Source organism: Mercenaria mercenaria, chromosome 9 (assembly GCF_021730395.1).
Source record: "Mercenaria mercenaria strain notata chromosome 9, MADL_Memer_1, whole genome shotgun sequence".
Taxonomy (NCBI): domain Eukaryota; kingdom Metazoa; phylum Mollusca; class Bivalvia; order Venerida; family Veneridae; genus Mercenaria; species Mercenaria mercenaria.
Window position 1 is genome coordinate 50,898,211 of NC_069369.1, and position 21,696 is coordinate 50,919,906.

The following is a 21,696-nucleotide window of genomic DNA, read 5'->3' on the forward strand; positions in this document are numbered from 1 at the left end:
ATCTCTTGTATGCATAACAAAATAAACTGGAGTCATTTATCTCATGTATGTATAATGAAACAAGCCGTAGTCATTTATCTCTTGTATGCATAACAAAATAAGCTGGAGTCATTTATGTCTTGTATGCATTTTAATGAAACAAGCTGTAGGTCTCTGACTTAAATGTTATTGTCGAACACTTGAGCATACAAAACCTGACTGCTAACTCTCTAATAATATTTCAGTCAGCAGTTATCTTCACAAATATTAGTAGCTTCAACTTAAAGGCAACATTAAAAGATGTTTCTTCAAGTTGTGGGCAGAATTTTGGTGCATACACACAATTTCAAGAGAGTCAGTTTCCCTAACACAACATTTCATCACACTGAAAAAACATCTAGCATAAAAATATATACACTGTATTTGGCATCATAGTGATTCAATGCTAACAAAATAAAATTCACAACATGAAGCAAAATATATATAAATATAGTCAGCCTCGAAATATACAAGACAATAGGATATGGCAGTACTGAACACAGATAAAGCTTCGCTATACACAAGTCTCTGTTGCAGCATAAGCAAAAACACGTGTTTCAGGTGTAAAACTAACACGTACGTTTCTCACACGTCGCACTATCGTTCCAATATCGCTCATACACACGGGTGTAGTTTTGGGCGAATTCGACCGATCTGATTCCGGTTCATCATCATCAACCATGCGTTTGGGAGAACTTGAGGGTGACGAGCTTCTTGATAACTTGGCTGAGCTACTCAGAAGTCGTCTGGGTGACATCGAAACAGAGCTTGACGTTCTCTCCAGTTTCTCTACGGATCTGCGTGGCGACCTGGACAAAGATTCTCTTGTACTGATTATGGTGATAGACTCATTCGGAAGTCCGTCATCTACGTACTCAATTATATCTGACATTGGTGAGGGTGTGGCTTTCTCTATATACTTACTGTTTGTCCACAGGTAGCAAAACAGAAAGCAGACGTAAAATGAATTTGAAGGCAATATTCGTTAGTTGTAGTGCAACATTTTAAAGACAAAAAGTTTTGTTAATCTTTTAAAAATATAACTGTTATCCACGAAAATGGTAAGAATGGTTATATCATACCATTATCTTTCACCTAAACCAGTGATAAGACTTTTAAATGAGCCAACAGAGTTTATCCTGAGTAAAACTTGAGTCCATAATAAAATTTGGTGGAAATCTAAACCTGAAGTACGAGTACCAATACCCAGAGCAGAAATGCTCATCGTCCGACTTGACATAGTTTTGAATCAGAGTTGTTAGAGGACAAGTCCTAGAAAATTGATATTTAACCCTTATCATGCTAAACACGACTGATTCTGCCTTTGCAACCAGTGTAGATCATGATCAGCCTGCACATCTGTCAGTATCTTTTTGGTAATTAAGCACCCCTTTTAACAGTTAATGGTACTATCCAAATTGGAAGATGGACAAGTTCATTATAGAAATGTAGCAGGGTAAGGGTTAAAACATTCACCTAGCCCAAAGATGAAGTGCGCTAGCCTACGGAACTATAATCTTGTGTTCTATCTACTAATATCTAACTGGGCTTCTTGACAAACATATCCTTAACTGTATCTTAACCCTTACCCTGCTAAATTTCTATAATGAACTTGTCCTTCTTCCAATTTGGACAGTACCATTTACTGTTAAAATGATACTGACTGAATGGCGAACAGTGTAGATCTTGATCAGACTGCACGGATGTGCAGGCTGATCATGATCTACACTTGTCGCAAAGGCAGAATCAATCGTGTCCAGCATGGTAAGGGTTAAACTCTGAAGTCTGAAAACAAGCATAGAGCGACTCAAACCTTTCTCCAGATGAGCCGTCCATTGCTCCAGTGTTATTTTCTGCACCTTGTGATAATTGTAAATTAAGATAACAGACTAATGTTGTGCTTTAGACCAAATTTAATGCTATTTTCATCAAGACTGTATTATATATCATGCAGAAATAATTCATCTGTGAACTGCTTATGCTTTAGAGGAAATTTTGAGAATAAATGAATTTGGCAAAATATGGCTGAAGCTTGGCCTGTAGTTTTTAGATAGCTTTAATTTGATAATTTTCTCTCTGCATGCAAAGGCAAACTGCAGTATACTACGGTAAGTAAAAACAAAATGTCTTGATTAAATGTCATCGAGATAAATCCACCACCAACTATCCTATAGAATTGAATTAATGATAAAAGAGTTCTTTATTTTATGCCATAAAAAAGTGGTCTCATTACAAAAAGTTATTGTGTAAATGAAAGTTTTATATTTGGCCAAGCATTATCCCATTATTGATTGGAAATCAATTCTCCAAGGTTGTTACAAATTTGAGCTTTGGACCTACTGACCACCAAAACAATCACCCTTTGAAATTTAAGTAGGTCAAAGTGTTCTCTAGTAAATGAATGGAAACCAAAATGTCTACCTACAAACCAACACAAGCAAAACATTATACACAGACTTTCAAATTTCCTTTATTGAAACCCTTCAGACATAAATTTCTAATTTTTCTCATTTAACTTTAATATGCTCCTACAACAGTCCAGTATATGATTAATTCGACTAGAATTCATTGGGAACCCTCGGCCAATATTACAAAGTTAAACAAGTCACATAGCAGCCTTGCACTGTTAAAGGGAGAACTTTTATTACCTTTCTTTATATAAATCTATGTAAAACCACAGGAATCTAAGATACCAGAAGTCTATCTTCTAGAAAATACCCCCACCCTAAATATAAAATAAAGACAAAAGATAGAACTTCTGGACAGAACTTCAGAATCCTGTGGTAAAAACACTGGTCTCTGTTTCGGCCAAAACTTGATCTTAGTGACCTTGCTTGTGGACAGCCAAATTGGCAAAAGACTGACATATGGAAAAGTACCTTTGCGTCAGCTACTCATGTAACATAAGCTAAAAATCTTGGTATTAATTTCTCCTATATGAAAACAATATTGCAATAATAAAATCAAACAAAGTGAGTGAAAACAAACAAAAAAACTCATGCTTTGGCACATATATGTATTCATGAAAATATGGCATGTACAGAACATTTATAAACTGTCAACATTTGTGCAAGACATTAACAGGGAGACAACAATACAAAGAAACACAACACATCATATTCTGTGAAATAAGTATATTTGAGCCACACCATGAGAAAACCAACATAGTGTATTTGCGACCAGCATGGATCCAGAACAGCCTGCGCATCTGTGTAGTCTGGTCAGGATCCATGCTGTTCGCTAACGGTTTCTCTAATTGCAATAGGCTTTGAAAGCGAACAGCATGGATCCTGACCAGACTGCGCGAACGCTGGTCGCAAACACACACACTATGTTGGTTTTCTCATGGTGAGGCTCATTTTTAAATGAATTGTGTGCTTTCTGACAAAATGGCTAGTTTATACAGAAAAGACTTTGTGAATTTCAACAACACTGTAATGCAACTGTACAATTAACAAAAATAGTTCTCCAACGAAAACTAAAATTATTTCACAGTATATTATAACTACATAAAACACTGAGAGAATCTAGAAATAGTATTTCATTCATACAGAAGAATATGACATATTCCAATTCAATATTCAACATACTTCTAGATTGCTCACCTGAGTTTCACAGCTGGTTTACAAAATATGTGGTAGAGGGTCACGCAATGAAAATATCGGTAAAATTATTTTGAAACTGGGCCACAGTTTTTGACAAGAAAGACTTTTTCCACTAAACACAATGTAGGAAACACTATACATGTACAATATATGAAAAGAAACTATGCCCTCTGGTGGCCATGTTTTTTGACAGACCATAAAAATTTGAATAAATTTAATACAGGGTCACTTTAGAATTACTTTGAAATTATTTGAAGAATCGGACCAGCAGTTTACAAGATACTAACATTTGAACATTTTTCTATTTTTAGCTCTGATAGCAATGTTTAGAATTTTAAGAATCTTGGAGGAGGGTCCCCAAGAAATATGTGAAATTCTTTAAAAATTGAAACAGCCATTTAGGAAAGCATGTCATTTAAAGATATTTCTTGTTTTAGCTGTAGCAGCCATGTTTTTTGATGAATCAGGAAAAGTTTAATATCTGTGTGTCATTATTACAAAGTCAGGCCAGCTGAAAGGATTCTTAAAGCTTCTACTAGGAAGATTTCAGTATTTTTTTTTAAATCGGTCTAGCAGTTTCAGAGTAGAAACTATTTATGTTTTCCATATACCAGTCTGGAAGTCTGACAGACAGACGGACAAATGACGGATATTCAACGAGCCTTAAAGTGATTTAGACTATCTGAAGCAAATATGCCAAAATAGCTCAATCTATTACTTTAGACTAAGTGTTTTGAGTCATTTATTTTGTAATTTTGCAGACAAAAGCTATAAAAGCACTTCAGGGAATCGGCACTTTGTAACAGATAACACTTCTGGAAATAAAGCTGCTAAATATTCATTCTTGATCACTGTTTGAAAACACAGCTGAACATGCCTTAACAGTCTTGCCTTAAGTTGTCATATACCTTCACTCTTGCTTAATGCTTAATACAGGTTTCATTGTTTAAATTAGCAAAAATGTAACCATCACAATTAATATAAATTCTACAGTATCCTAAAATTTCTCAGAACTTGCATTGTACCAATATAAACTGTAGTATAAAAAGGTATAAATTAACATCATAGTTCTTTCTAAAGAAATGATAAAACATTTTGAAAGGGATTCACCTACAGATCATTTTCAGAATATCATATTCTTCAAAACTTACAAGGAAGCCTTTGAAGTAGAATTATATGTTAATACTTCCACAGAATGATATATACATGTATGTACTTCTATCACATACAAAATTTAGTGGTAACTTGCACTTTTTTAGAGTTTTTGTTCATATTAATCAGACTACAGGGGCATTTCCAAAAATGAATATTGCCTATTTATCACTAAATCACATCATTTCAATTTTTAATACAGATTTACTATAATTTAAATGCTAAATTTGAAAAAAAAAGTCAGACATAAATCTGTAGGCCCGTCCCTTTAGATAATAAAAGTGCACTTGTTTTGTCTTATTTTCTGATAAAAAAAAAGTCCATCTTTTTATTCCGTTCTTAATCTTGTACTGGTAAGTCAGGTGACTTTATAATTTGGACAGGATCCAACGATGAGTAAGTTGTCTAACAGAAAATAAAAGAAATCATTAGTGTAAGTTAATCAATTACAATAAATCATTTAAAATAAAACAATTATTATTGACAGGCATACAAACAGCAGATGTAAAAAGGTCAAAATACTGTAACTCAACTATGCCAAAGTTATCAAACTTATTATTTGTTCTTTTGTTTGGTTCACTGCATCTTGTGCAAAATATTTAGGTATTTTTATACAGCCCTCATACCTACATAATAAGCAAGCCATATCTTTAAGGCTATAATAAAGACTTTGCTAATAATGCATCATGATGGGAGGCTTTTTCATACACACAGTTAAGTCTTTGATATCACAATATTTCCATAAGCCTAATGTTCTATTCTCTAAATGCCATCCTCTAAGTCATAAAATACATTACAGAATTGAAGAATGGTTTATCTTAAAGAGAATGGAATATAGATTGCGCAATTACTTACATAATATTGAAAGTGTACCAGCTGAAGCAACGAAAAAGCCTTTTATATCGAAAGCATTATAACTCCCACTTACTTATACGTAATTATTATGCTCCGAAAATGCTAATTCTGTTACAGATTGGCTGATTTGATTCTTATCCAAATCATGCAGTTTACAGAAATTATGGTTTAAAAGTAGATAAAAGCTGACATCATGTTCAAGGTGAAGAAAATAGATTTTTGAACATTTTCAAGACAGCAATAAACACTGAGTTGTTGTCATATATACAGAGAGAGAGAGCTGAATTTACATCATTGCTTAATAGAAATTAAAATACAGGCACAGAATATATTCTGTGTATTCAACAGGTTGACCATGATGGAAATGGCATATATATATAAAAAAAGTTTGCATTACGTGAAGTTATAGAAAATGTAAACCTGAGTTGATCTAATTTGCTTTGTTGATTAAAATGTACGGTATCTTCTTTTCAAACTATCAGAAGTGTATTATAAACTTTACTCAAAGTTTTCTGTAAATAAGTATTAGCTTTGATATAGCTCTACAGGTTTGCTGAAGTGACAAATCAGTCAAGAAATAAAAAGAGACAAGATGCCCTTTTCTCTAGCTGATAGTCTTTAATTTTCAATTATTGGAGGTACCACGAAAAAATACAATCTCTTGAATGAAAGATAGACTATATAAAATCATTAATGAGCGTCACCAGGAGAAAACCAACATAGTGCATTTGCGACCAGCATGGATCCAGACCAGCCTGCGCATCCGTGCAGTCTGGTCAGGATCCATGCTGTTCGCTAACAGTTTCTCTAATTGCAAGTCTTTGAAAGCGAACAGCATGGATCCTGACCAGACTGCGCAGGCTGGTCTGGATCCATGCTTGTCGCAAATGCACTATGTTGGTTTTCTCATAGTGTGGCTCAATTTTCAAAGAATGCACCTTACATACCTTATTTTCCTGCATCTAATTAATGTATTGATTTTTTTTCATGCTAAAATATTTAATTAGTTGAATTTAATTAAAACAGAAAACAAGGAAACACAATATCATGGCACATGACAACAAGCGCATGCAAGCACAAATAAAAGAACGTGTTACAATGGACGAATCATAAAACAGCTTACTTATCACATTTCAAGCCATAAAGTTCATGTTCTCGTATATAATCTATAACAGAATCTTGAATTAAATACTTCACACTTTCATCTCTCCTCAGGGCACGTCTGAAAAATTAAAATGCAGCAATTCATACAACATCAATCTGGAACTAAAAATAGATACAATAGTTATATATAAACTGCCACAATGAAGATCTAAAATACAATTTTTACAGACTTTTAAGATAAATTAATTTTTGCACGGAGTTTAGCGCAATTTTTAAGCCATGAAATAGCAGTAATCTACCCAAACCTTGTTCCTATGTCTCTTAAAAGGACATGTTTGTTCCCTGGAAGAAGTCTTAGTTGGTTTGGTTCATTTTGTCTATTCAAAGCAGATAAGACTGTTTTGAAATAGAACAGTAACTGTTATCCCCTGTTAATCCTGTTACATTACATTTTGTTTTTTACTTGTTTGATTTTGGTCACATAAGCAGAATTTAGTGCTATAATTATGGTGGCTGTTCAGATTATGACGAAACACATCAGCTCCCTCTAGGCTTTCTATTAGACATGTGCAGGCACTTTGCCTTGAACGAATGATCTTCCACAAGTTGGCTTGACAGCTTTCTTACATATCAGAAATATATATCCTCAGAAGCATTTTGAACCCACAGTGACAAGGCTCAAGTAACCCAAAGTCAGCCATCTTTATTAGTCAACCAATGAGGCCCCATTTAACTGATGATGCAACTTACCTGATTTTTGTGGAACTTATTTCATTCTGTATCCATTCTGTTACAATATGTATGTTATCCTGCAACAGAAACATTACAAAATTTATATTATAACAATTTAAACTAGAGCTATCACTAAAGGTGATGAATGTACCCCCCGCATGCACTGACACAGTACATTGCAATTTGACACACACAAGACTGTATAATTATGTGGACTGTATGTATATAGACTGTATGTATACAGTATAGTAACAAAAAACAAAGTCCCATAACTATGCAGAATATTTATCTAAAAGAATGTAACATGCACCATGCACACATAGGGTTGGTACTGATCACTTGTGTGAAGTTTCATTAAATTGTGTGCAAGGGTTTGGTAGATTAGGCACACACAAGATTGCATATGCAGACTGTATGTACATAGTATGTTAACAAGAAACAAAGTCCCATAACTCTGCAATTTTTGTCGCTGAAAGAACCTAACATGCCCTATGCACAACTACTGTTGTTACTGATCAGTTGTGTGAAGTTTCATTAAATTGTGTCAAGGGGATGAGGAGAGATGGTGCGCACAAGATTGTGTCTATGTATATAGTATAGTAACAAAAAAACAAAGTCCCATAACTCTGCAAATTTTTTTTCTGAAAGAATCTAACATGCCCCATGCACAACTACTGTTGTTACTGATCAGTTGTGTGAAGTTTCATTAAATTGTGTCAAGCGGATGAGGAGAGATGGTGCGCACAAGATTGTGTCTGTGTATATAGTATAGTAACAAAAAAACAAAGTCCCATAACTCTGCAAATTTTTTTTCTAAAAGAACCTAACATGCCCCATGCACAACTACTGTTGGTACTGATCAGTTGTGTGAAGTTTCATTAAACTGTGTCAAGGGGATGAGGAGAGATGGTGCGCACAAGATTGTGTCTATGTATATAGTATAGTAACAAAAAAACAAAGTCCCATAACTCTGCAAATTTTTTTTCTTAAAGAACCTAACATGCTCCATGCACAACTACTGTTGGTACTGATCACTTGTGTGAAGATTCATTAAATTCTGTCAAGGGGATAAGGAGAGATGGTGCGCACAAGATTGCGTCTACGGACAGACGACCAGACGGACAGACAGACAGATGGACAGACAGACAGACAGACAGACAGACAACCTGAAACCAGTATACCCCCCCTTACAACTTTGTTGTCGGGGGGTACAATAAGTTCTATAAGCCTTTTTAATGTTATACCATTTGTACCTATCAAAGATCTAAGAATAAAATTTTACTAAATGTCTCTTGTATAGCATTATCATCCACCAGAAAATGAGCACTGTGACAAACCAGGAAACTACTTCAGTTGTGGTTACGCGCCTGGATTTATTACCAATTAGCACTGTCGCCATACTGGCATGGGCTGGATTTTCCTAACTTTTGCTAAAATCATATTAGTTCCTTAGACTATGACAATGAATGCCGATCTAAAAAGTGTTATCAATTAATTACACTCTGTCGCCACTTGTGTGCGTGGGCATTGGAATATAAAATTAGTTTATCTACTTGTCTTAACAAACTGTTGTCATGGATATTTGTGAGAGCTCAGAAATTTTTTATTAGGAGACTCGAAAGAGGTAATACACTTTAAGTAGCCAATATTCTTGGAACTAGGAGCCTATTATGCCACTGTGATGTGTGAAGAACATTTACAAATTTATTCAAGATATGTTCAAATTTTAAAAGAAAACTTTCTATTTCAATCTCTGATAACTGTACAATGATGTATAACTTATATCCAAGTCTTGATAATAACAGTTGAAATTCATGAAAAGTCCTGTAACACATTTTGTAGATCAAACAGTTACAGAGCCAGTATTTTGGTTAAACACAACTTTTTTAACTTTCACAGTGTGTTTAAACACACTTTAAGAAATGTTTGCAAGAGCATGTCAAAACCTTTATGCAGCTTTTTAAATGAAGTTTTTCAACAATATCTAACTTCTAAACACATCTCGAATATACAAACTAAATCGCTAAAGAAATTATTACGAATACCTGGTTTCGGGACAGAACGTCAGATTCATATATAAATTTTCTCGGATCAGATCCATTTCTTGTGACACAAACTAGGCCATACTTCTTCACTATTTCTTCAATCTGTAAACAGTAAATGTTAAAGTGTTTATAAAAACTCAATTCAATTCTTCAATTTAATGCTGTACTTCCATAGAACTATTAAGACATTCTGTATTGTAAGTATGGTTACTGAGGCCACATTTAAAAAAAGTCTTTGTTTGCTGTCTCCCGACCCTATTTTTAAAGTTGGGTAGATAGGTAGGCAATTCTTCTAGAGATCATCAAGATAAACACTCTGTGCAAGTCTGTATTAAATCAAAGCATAAATGAAACCTCTATATGACTGAAAGGGCCAAAATAGAAAATTTTGCCCCTTTCAGGGGAAGTAACTCTAGAACCCATGATGGAATCTAGCAGGTTTTCAAAAGGAACTGAGATCTTATTGTGACTTAAGTTATGTGTAAGTGTGGTTAAAATCGAAGGTAAAATGTCACTTCTATCGTGTTCACAAGGTAAAATTTAACAAACTTTGGCTCTTTCAGGGGTCAATCAGGGGTCTTAACTCCAGAACCTATGATTAGATCTGACGAATTCATCAAGGAATCCAATATCTATTGTTGTTAAAGATATTTTGCAAGTTTATATCAAATTAAACCATAAATGAAGTTTTTATATGGCTGCAAAAGCCAAAACAGCAAATTTTAGCCTTTTATTGGGCCATAACTCTGGAACCCATGATGGGATTTGGTCAGTTTTTGAAAGGAACCAAGATATTATGTTTGATGAAAATCTATTGCAAAATGTGGTCTCTATTGCGTTCACAAGAAATTGTGTACAGACGGACAACGGACAAAGGGCAATCACAAAAGTTCACACTGTCACTATGTGACAGGTGAGCTAAGAACTACTCCATATGGCATTTGCCTTTAGTATTTTTAGCCATTTCAGGGTTGTCAGTTGACATAATCTGTGTTCCTGAATTCCTTGCTAGAAACTGACTTGTTCTCCTCCAGTAACCAACAACTTCCCCACCTGAACCAGACGTGGAGGGCAAATTAGATATATGAGCCATGCCATGAGAAAACCAATATAGTGGCTTTGCGACCAGCATGGATCCAGACCAGCCTGCGCATCCGCGCAGTCTGATCAGGATCCATGCTGTTCGCTAACAGTTTCTCTAATTGCAATAGGCTTTGAAAGCGAACAGCATGGATCCTGACCAGACTGCGCGGATGCGCAGGCTGATCTGGATCCATTCTGGTCGCAAGGCCACTATGTTGGTTTGCTCATATTGTTCTCCTATCAAATCTTCATGGAGAATACTTATCTTACCCAGGGATCAAACTCATAACCTACTGAGTCAATTGGGTGTCCTCCCCAATCGTTGGAAGGAAGAATAATGACAACCCTTTAAAACAAAAATCTCAGCATTACTAAATTCAAGAACAGATTTATTGCAAATAACATCTGCAACTTCTATATTTGGTTTTAAGTAAACTGCTTTCCATTTTAATCAATAAAACAATTTTCTCTAATGTAAATTTCTTTCACAGAAACAGCATGCCATTGTGTAGACCATCCCAAAATTTATCAAAATCTAATTCTGTATTGCACTTAGTTCATTTTCCAGTCATTATATAATAATTCTGAATGTACAAATCACCTGATCACCCCATTCAATCTCACACAGATACATAGAAATCATACAAACAGGAAAGTTTGCATGAACGATATAATGACATAATTTCTCTGAAATAGGAAGTCAGTAACGCTTATTTAACTTCCAAGTGGGCTTACAAAATGATTATCTATTTTTGGAAGAAATGACTGACATTCTATATTCACATATAATGAAAACATTACATGAAACAAATTGGTCTGAAAGATCATGTAACGGTAGAAAAGTAATCATAAACATCGAGTAGCAAAACATCTTTGTCTTCAGCTAACTATCTGTATAACCTTGCATGATTTATCGTTTAACATGCAATTTCTGTAGACAGCTTTTCAGACAGACAATCGAGAGTTCTCCTTGAATATAATTATACTGGTCAAAACAGCTAACCAACCATTCTGATATTTCGTGGGCTGAGCGCGAAACTATTGTAACTGTATATAAATAAAGAACAAGATACAATAGTTTTGCACTCAGCCCTCGATTTGTGTTATTTGCTCTTATCATTCCCCTGTACAGTTTGTGGGCCATGCTAAGGTTCTCAACCAAGCGTAGCCAGCCAGCTGGCTTGCATACGACTTGTGGTTCCATCCAGAGCCTGGAATAACACCCAGAGTAGCACTAGTGGTCTTCCCCTAACATTAAGGGGTGGTCACGTCTCCAGCTGGGTTCAATCTTGCAACCTCTATATTGCATAGCCGGAAACTTTCTGACAGTCCAAAGTTTCCCTTTTTTCTTTTAACCAAGGAGTAGACAGTAACAACCTTTACAATACATTAGGCTAAATGAATTAAGAATTCAAACTATCAAAAAGGAAACTTTACTTTGAAAGTTCTTTTTTTAAAGAAAGTAGCGCTGTTCCTAAGTGGAAATCCTGTCTCAACTACACTATATCTCCAGGCTTCAAGGTTAAAGGAAAAACCGCAAAATTCCAGCGTTATGAGCGTAACCCTGAAGTCATCCAACAGCAAGGTATCATCCGAGACTGACCTCTATACTCAGTTTTGGAACAATGAAATAAGAATTTTTTTTTCAAGAAAATTGACTTTAGAGTGATTCAAATAAACTGTAAGGTGCCTTCACGGTCATGCTACAGGAAATTATCATATAAAAGATTTATCAGTAATCGTTACTTTCTATACATACATCATCATCTGCCCACAGACCAGGAACTGCAAAAGACTCGAGAAGGTCGCCGCCACATAACAATTTCAGCTGCACATTTTCGTGTTCACTCTCTTCCTTATTGTTTGTTTGTGAGGGGGAATTTACTCTGTCAATAAATTCTGAAATAAAATTCATATAATTTCATTTTTTTTTTCTTTGTTAATTTTTAAAATTTAATTACAGTTCTTAACTTTTAGTCAGCTGGCGGCAAGTGATTCTGCCTTTGCGTCCCTGCAGGCTGATCATGGTCTGCACTGTTTGCTATTAAGTCAATAAATTTTCAGTGAACATCTCTTTGAATAGTAAGTGGTACTGACCAAATTGAATGATGGACCAGTCCATTTTAGAAATTTAGCAGGCTAAAGGTTAAAAAATTATTTCATCAGCATAAAATTTCACTATTACTCCTTAATATGGATATTCATTGACACAACATTTTGAATCTTAAATTTTAGAGAATTTTTTTAAATGCACAAAATGTCTTGTAGTTTTTCCTCGCATTCTTTTAATGATAGGACTTTACCCTTAGTAAAATCTCTGAGAAAAATTTCCTCACAAGACAACCCTGCTGAACATTAGTTTTGTGGTTTAATATTCTCTGAAACTGAACTAGCAGAAAATGACAGCTTAACCACATTAACATGTAGAAGCCTATGGATTTCTTGACGCACATGCCATAAAGGGAAAAAGCTCTAAAGCTATATTATTTGTTTTTTTAATTTCCTGATGTTATGGTTGAAGTTATACATTATTCAAAATTTCAGTATCTATTACATTAAACTCTCCCACATGGGAACACTGTAAGTCTATGTAAGTCTTGGTAGCTGAAAACAACCAATAAATGAGAGCTGTCAGGAGACAGCATGCTCAACTATTTCAACCCCTGATATTGAAAAAGGGCAAACTTGAGGGTACTAGAATGGCGAATGGTGATGTGGGACAACGGTTTAAGTTTGAGTTAAATCCATTTACAAACATCAGAGATAGAGTGAAAATGCATCAAAACATTAGTTCCAGAAAGGGACTTAACAGTACTACTGGAAGTTTGAATAAAATCTATTTTGTAACAACTGTGATAAACTGCACAAAAATTCAACCTCAATGCAGTATAATTCATGAATAGTTATTGAACTTATGTCATATGATATTAGTGATGACATGACAAACTGGATGCCCATGGGCAACATGTCGAGCACACCAGCTGTCAAAAGGACTAACATTTATGATACCATGACCTTTGACCCATAAGTGTGATCTTGACCTTTGAGGAACCTAGGGTTTGCACATAGACACTCTGGCAAAAAAATATATCCAGCAAAAAGTTAAGAATGTTACCAAGAAGCAAATAATATAAATTATTTCTTTAAAATAATTTCATTTATTCCTCGAGACTTAAAATGTTTGTTAGTTGCTAAGGATTCGGGATTAATCGGCCTTTATTATTCAGTTGAACTGGTTCTCGTTTTATCAATACAGTACTGATGTGCATGTTCAGCGAGCCAAGAACACAGCCAGTTGTTCGATATAAAAGCAAAAAGCCCGTGCAGATTTCTCACATTGCGTCTGAAAGGGCGAATAGACCGTTATTATACACTGACTGACAGAATCTACTGTTCTTCTACATGTCGTTCAGTAAAGATAAACTTACCCTCCCGCCACACCCCTAAAGTTGCTAATGCAGTAATTTTTTATGGTTAACTTAGTTTTTGGTGAAAGACCTGACATTTTGGAGAAATTTGTGTCAGATTTGCTGCATTTTGTATTATACTTTCAGGGTACAGATTTCTTATATGGCATTTATTGAAGATGTCAGTGAGCTGTTAGTGCAACGTACACTGTGAAGTTTCCGATATCCCAATTATAATCATACTCAAAGAAGTTACGAATGAATGTTCTGTGATAGAAGCCAAGTCGAAGGAACTTCAAAGTACCGTAGATACTTCCTGGAAATTAACTTTTGGATAGTTCCCGATTTATGGAATTCAGGTGTATTGTGTTGATGAATAACAGCATTCGTTAGAATGTTTTTAACTGGAACTGTGTGCTTTTTTAGGTTATCAGAAATTAAATTAATGTTTAAGACATTATCTGTAAAAGAATATATAGGAAAAGAAATTACATGAACTTGTGTATTACTTTAGCTTAGGTATTTTCATTTATATCTTAGCTTCTAGATAAAAGATAAGGCTCACTGGCAGTTATTTCTGTGTTATGTAATTTTTATGAATCGGTAATTATACCTTAAATGTTAGGACTGTCGCTCAAATAATGTTGAATTGAGGGGATCAGGTGAGATATCGAGTTAATTAGATTGCTAAACAATAACCGGTTGGGTGTTTGTTTTGTGGCGATTTATACGGTTGATGCCGAACTAGAGATATATCTATGCGTTTGGTGTGATGAATTTTATTTGGAACAGTTCAGTGTAATTAGCGTTGTCGTCTGTCAGTTATGGACACGGTCTGCTCTGTTTGGTGAAACTATGTTTGCCTTTATCGGGCCTATCACAAGGGCATTATTGTCTTAAACAGTGCACCAAAGGTTGTTCATTGCAAAAGATGCACTTTGCTATTTAAGGTTGGTTGACCTGAAGTTGCTTCGGGTCACTAGGATTTCATCCTTATAGTACTGGCGAGTCCTAGATTGCATTGCGTTGCGTTGCTTGCTTGTGAAGTGGTTGTGGTGCACCACTATAGGTTCTGGTGATGTCTAGGTTGCTTTGCTTTTTTGCGTAGTGAAGCTTCTATAGTGAATAATTACAGTATTGGCGAAACCTAGGTTGTGTCTGTAATGTATCACTATGGTACTGGTGAGGCCCAAGCTGCATTCCGTTGTCCGTAGTGCTTCACTATAGTGTTGGTAATGCCTATGTTGCGTTGTTTCTTGCGATATGAAGTGTCTGTAATGCATCACAATGGTACTGGTGAGGCCCTGGTTGCATTCCATTGTCTGTAATGCTTCACTATAATGTTGTGTGGTGCCTATGTTGCGTTGCTTCTTGCAAGGTGAAGTGTGTCTGGGGAGCATCAGTTGGTGTTTTGTGTGGTAGGCCCGGTCAGTCCGTATTTTAGTTTTACTAGCTGAAGAATTGGGCTGTCTCATGAATATTTAACGCGTGCCGTTTTCGTGGACAATAATGCCAATATTGTCGTTCTTGTTTTAGCACAGACATATATCAGACAGCTTTCTAGCGCTGAGTGTTTGGTAGCAGCTCTTGACTTGCTTCGTGGCATCGTTTTGGTGCGGAGCCGTGGTGAGCTGAGGTCTGCTGTCATACACTCGGGTGTGGTCCGTGTGCTGGGTGCCGTCTGCGGTTTTTAGGGGTCATCGCATCGCGTGTTGTCTCATGCTTGCGCCTGGTCTCCTCTCGCTTGAAGATAGAGCGGCCAAAAACATGCCAACTTAACTTTTCAATGTTTTCTCAGATCTATTGATGCATTTACCTAGCAGATGTAGAATATATTAATTCAGAAATGGAGTATTTTAAGTCATTTGTTCGTCATAATGTGTTATATGATCTTAAAACATTTAACAGTATAACAATGAGATAAATAAAAGACAAAGAATGGTACATGTTCTTATTTTATGTCGAGTAATATGGAATAATTTCATTAGTCAAAATCAAATTAAAAGAAAATGAATGGTTTGTTTGGGTGGGGCTGGGGGGTGGGGTGAGGATACAACAGTTTACATGTTGATTATAAATATTGATAGAAAATGAAAAATGAAAAAAAAAAAAAATTGGGGGGGCGGGGGGACCAAGGTAAGGTGGTGACCAGGTGTAGGTACACAACATCACATGTTTATAATAAATGTTCATGGAAAAGAATGAAAAAAGTTTAATGAAATTCTTCCAATTGGTTGGTTTGTTATGTACAGATCTGTGGATTTTTAAACAATTAAAGGGCAATAACTATATGGAAAATTGACCAATCGAAAAAAAACTTGAAGGCCATTGTCGCAGTATCTTGGTTCATGTCTGTTTCAAGTTTGATGAAATTCTACCTGCTAGTTACTGAGAAATGGCTGCAGACGGACATTTTTCATTAAATCAAGGGCAATAACTCTGACGGAAATTGACCTATCAAAAACAAGAGGACCATGATGGTCCTGAATCGCTCACCTCTTCCCACATGACCCAGTTTTGAGTATGATGTCGTTTTTTCTATTATTTGACATAGTGACCTAGTTTTTGAGCTCATGTGACCCAGTTTTGAACTTGACCTAGATATTATCAAGATAAAAATTCTGACCAATTTTCATGAAGATCCATTGAAAAATATGGTCTCTAGAGAGGTCACAAGGTTTTTCTATTATTTGACCTATTGACCTAGTTTTCAAAGGTACGTGACCCTGTTTTGAACTTTACCTAGATATCAAGGTGAACATTCTCACTAATTTTCATGAAGATCTCATGAAAAGTATGGCCTCTAGAGAGGTCACAAGGTTTTTCTATTTTTATACCTACTGGCCTAGTTTTTGACCGCACGTGACCCAGTTTCGAAACTGACCTAGATATCATCAAGGTGAACATTCAGATCAATTTTCATGAAGATCCATTGAAAAATATGGTCTCTAGAGAGGTCAAAAGATTTTTCTAATTTTAGACCTACTGACCTAGTTTTTGACCGCAGTTGACCCAGTTTCAAACCTGACCTAGATATCATCAAGATGAACATTCACACCAACTTTCATACAGATCCCATGAAAAGTATGGCCTCTAGAGAGGTCACAAGGTTTTTTTATTATCTGACCTACTGACCTAGTTTTTAAAAGCACGTGACCCACTTTCAAACTTGACCTAGATATCATCAAGGTGAACATTCTGACCAATTTTCATGAAGATCCATTCAAGGGTATGGCCTCCAGAGAGGTCACAAGGTTTTTCTATTTCAAGACCTACTGACCTAGTTTTTGATCGCAGTTGACCCAGTTTCAAACTTGACCTATATATCATCAAGATAAACATTCAGACCAACTTTCATACAGATCCCATGAAAAATATGGCCTCTAGAGAGGTCACAACGTTTTTTCATTATTTGACCTACTGACCTACTTTTTGAAGGCACGTGACCCACTTTCGAACTTGACCTAGATATCATCAAGATGAACATTTTGACCAATTTTTATGGAGATCCACTCACAAGTATGGCCTCTAGAGAGGTCACAAGGTTTTTCTATTTTTAGACCTACTGACCTAGTTTTTGAGGGCACGTGACCCACTTTCAAACTTGACCTAGATATCATCAAGGTGAACATTCTGACCAATTTTCATAAAGATCTCATGAAATATATGGCCTCTAGAGAGGTCACAAGGTTTTTCTATTTTTTGACCTACTGACCTAGTTTTTGGCCGCACGTGACCCAGTTTCAAATTCGACCTAGATATCATCAAGATGAACATTCAGACCAACTTTCATACAGATCCCATGAAAAATATGGCCTCTAGAGAGGTCACAAGGTTTTTCTATTACCGTATAGCGGGTTATTTTTGCGGGGGTAATATTTCTGCGTTTCTGCGGTCTCTCGGTAGAATCGCAAAAATATTTCTAGCAGAATATTCATCCAGCAAAAATTTAAAACGCAAAAAAATCTGCATTTTTTTTCATCAACGTTGTTTCACGCTATGTTACCACAGGTAATCCGAAGTTCACAATGACCTGGACTAATTATTGAAAATTACTGTTGCCATCTAACAATTACCGATAATGGTATAATCATCATAATTAGGTCTGATGGTCAAACAAAGTCCTAACTGTTAATCCCTCAGAAAACGTTTTTCTTTTGTGAATGAAATAAACTGAGTGAATTTCACTTGTGTTGTTTATATTATATTAATCCCTTGTGGCAATCTTCCGAACTATGTATACTTTAGTAACCTTTATATAAGTGTAACCGTTATATTTATACCGTAGTTTGCAGTTGTTATGCAATAATCTATTGTTGATGGATTTACATTTTCTCATTTCGCAATTATTATATCCTACAATGTATTCATTAAATGCAAAGTTACCAGTAATTTAGTTTATTGATTTCATACGCTATCATTCTCACAACGTCCGACCATGCGAGGAATTACCTCCTCCTTGGCAGAAACGCAGAAATTTCTCTTCCGTTTAAGTGAAAACGCGGAAATTAAACACGCAGAAATTTGTTTCACATTTTTTGGGACCAAAACGCAGAATATTTTGACCGCAGAAATAACCCGCTATACGGTATTTGTCCTACTGACCTAGTATTTGATGGCACGTGACCCAGTTTCGAACTTGACCTAGATATCATCAAGATGAACATTCAGACCAACTTTCATACAGATCCCATGAAAAATATGGCCTCTAGAGAGGTCACAAGGTTTTTCTATTATTTGACCTACTGACCTAGTTTTTGACGGCACGTGACCCAGTTTCGAACTTGACCTAGATATCATCAAGGTGAATGTTCTGACCAATTTTCATGAAGACCTTGTGAAATATATGGCCTCTAGAGAGGTCACAAGGTTTTTCTATTTTTAGACCTACTGACCTAGTTTTTGATGGCATGTGACCCAGTTTCGAACTTGATCTAGATATTATCAAGGTGAACATTCTGACCAACTTTCAAAAAGATCCCATGAAAAATGTGACCTCTAGAGTGGTCACAAGCAAAAGTTTACGGACTGACGCACGCACGGACGGACGGACGACGGACACCGCGCGATCACAAAAGCTCACCTTGTCACTTTGTGACAGGTGAGCTAAACAAGAGCTGTCGGATGACAGCGCGCTCGACTATTTGAAGAATTGATTGAAGAATGGGGTCAAAATATTTCCATAGATTTTCAGACTAAACAAAAAAATGGATTAAACAAAAAATGTTCCTGTATTTGTGGATTTCGATTAGTCTTGCACTAAATGGCAATGTGTGACCATGATGGCAAATATGTTAAGTTATATGTTAGGCAAAATATGGACTTGTATAAAAAATTTAACTAATTTCCAAGTCCAAAAAGGGTCATAATTCAGTCAAAATAGTTGACAGAGTTATGTACACTTGCCTACAGATGGAAATCATGTTGATATACTAGTGCTAAAAGTTTCAAAGCCACAGTTCAAATAGTTTTGACAAAAATTTCAAAGTCCAAAAAGGGCCATAATTCAGCCAAAATAGTTGTCAGAGTTATGTACTCTTGCCTACAGATGGAAATCATAATGATAAACAAGTGTTTAAAGTTTAAACGCCATATGTCAAATAGTCTTGACAAAACATGGACATATACGAAAACAGAACCAATTTCCAAGTTCAAAAAGGGCCATAATTCAGCCAAAAAAGATGACAGAGTTATGTACTCTTTCCTACTGACAGAGACTATAATACTGAACAAGATATAAAAGTTTCAAAGCCATATGTCAAACACTTTACACAAAATATAAACTGGTATGAAAAACTTAACCAATATTTCTAAGTCAGAAGGGGCCATAATTCAGCCAAAATGCTTGATGGAGTTATGTACTCTTGCCTACAACTGCATTTGGTGATGGTAAACAAGTGTAGAAAGTTTCAAAGCTTTATCTCAAAAGACTTTGTCAAAATGTAGACTGGTACGAAAAACTTAACCAAGATTTCTAAGTCAAAAAGGGGCAATAATTCAACCAAAATGCTTGATGGAGTTATGTACTCTTGCCTACAACTGGACATGGTGATGGTAAACAAGTGTTGAAAGTTTCAAAGCTTTATCTCAAAAGACTTTGTCAAAATATGAACTGGTACGAAAAACTTAAAAGAGATTTTTAAGTCAAAAGGGGCCATAATTCTGTCAAAATGCTTGAGAGTTATGTACTCTTGCCTATAACTGAACATGGTGATGGTAAACAAGTGATGAAAGTTTCAAAGCTTTATCTCAAAAGACTTTGTCAAAATGTAGACTGGTATGAAAAACTTAACCAGGGTGTGACGTCGACGCCGTGGTGAGTAGGATAGCTCTATTTATTCTTCGAATAGTCGAGCTAAAAACTATTTTACTTTTAAATCAAATCCATTAAGTAATAACAGAGCATCAAAACTTTAACCTGATCTTGTGTCATATGATGTGGGTGGTACAATGGAACAACTACTTTCGCCAATGGCGACTGCAATGCCAGGGCAAGTACGATAGTTCTCTATATATTTCCAATAGTCAAGCTAAAAATATCATACCTTCATTGCGTTTGTCTTTTTTCCTCTTCTTTGAAGGTGTAAATTTTACTTGGGTGTTAGCCTGGTTGTCCAGTAGTAACTGATGGTGTGAAAGAACTTTAGCTGTCTCTGTCCAGTCTGGCTGTTCACACTCCCAGGTGTCCATTCTGTAACACAATAACATATAATATCCAAATCTGACTGTATTATTTAAATAATTTCATCAACTTTACCCTGCTCAACTTGTACACCTTTCAGTTTGGACAGAACCATTAACTGTTAAAAGTGGTGCTTACCAGAAAGATACTGACTGAATAGCGAACAGTGCAGATCACGATCTACACTGGTCACAAAGGCAGGATCAATCGTGTCCAGCACAAGGGTTAAATGTTAAGCACTTTTGTGACTATTTTCAGGTTTAAGCAATATATGATTTCTACTTTTAAACTAGAGCTGCTTTTGAGAAAAGCACATGTCTCCCACAACTTCCTTATCAGACTTTCAGTGCTTTGATTATCAAAAACAAGTTTCAAGGGCCATAATTCCGAATTGCCTGGGCCGATTTGGCTAGTTATCGAACTTGGCCGAGGACTTATTGGCAAACATATTTTGTTCAAGTTGGTGAAGATCGGATGAGGAATGTTCGACTTAGAGTGCGGACAAGATTTGTGGCAGACAGACACACAGACAGGAGTAAATCAATATGTCTCCCACACCACTATGTGGTGGGAGACATATTAATTAGTTTTTTTTTCCACAAAATTTACGAAATAAGTCATGACTGTTGGTTTTATGTATTATTTAATAATATAATAAACATGTACATGTTGGTTTGCATAGCAAATTCTTGGTTTTCAGTCAGTGACTGAAGTAAATGTGCAGGTACTTTAGCATGATTAACCTTCAGCCTGCTGGCGGCAAGTGATATTGCCTTTGCGACCAGTGTAGACCAAGATCAGCCTGCACGGACGGTCTGCACTGTTCGCTTTTCAGTCTGTAAATTTTCAGTGAACATCCCTTCAAATATTAAATGGTACTTTCCAAACTGAATGACAGACCAGTCTATTTTAGAAATTTAGCAGGGTAAAGGTTAATGAAAGTTATCTTTTAGTGTCTCTATATCAACAAAATTTGGTGGGACCTTGGTGTTTTATGTATAGAATAGTGAAAT

The 21,696-nt window shown here is 35.7% G+C and overlaps 1 protein-coding gene across 3 annotated transcripts in view; it reads right to left on the bottom strand.

Annotated features, from left to right (window-relative positions):
• The window catches only part of LOC123547111 (nicotinamide/nicotinic acid mononucleotide adenylyltransferase 1-like), an 81,263-nt gene that overhangs the window by 32,402 nt on the left and 27,165 nt on the right, over nt 1–21,696 (bottom strand). For 2 of the 3 annotated variants that reach the window (XM_053551387.1, XM_045333927.2), the window contains exons 4-8: nt 20,547–20,692; nt 12,354–12,493; nt 9,512–9,613; nt 7,485–7,543; nt 6,754–6,852 (exon numbers count right to left, since the gene is read on the bottom strand). In XM_053551387.1, the coding sequence (XP_053407362.1) occupies nt 6,754–6,852; nt 7,485–7,543; nt 9,512–9,613; nt 12,354–12,493; nt 20,547–20,692 (546 nt within the window). Of the gene's footprint in view, nt 1–598; nt 942–6,753; nt 6,853–7,484; nt 7,544–9,511; nt 9,614–12,353; nt 12,494–20,546; nt 20,693–21,696 lie in introns of all 3 variants that reach the window. The other variant, XM_045333928.2, reaches the window with a different exon arrangement.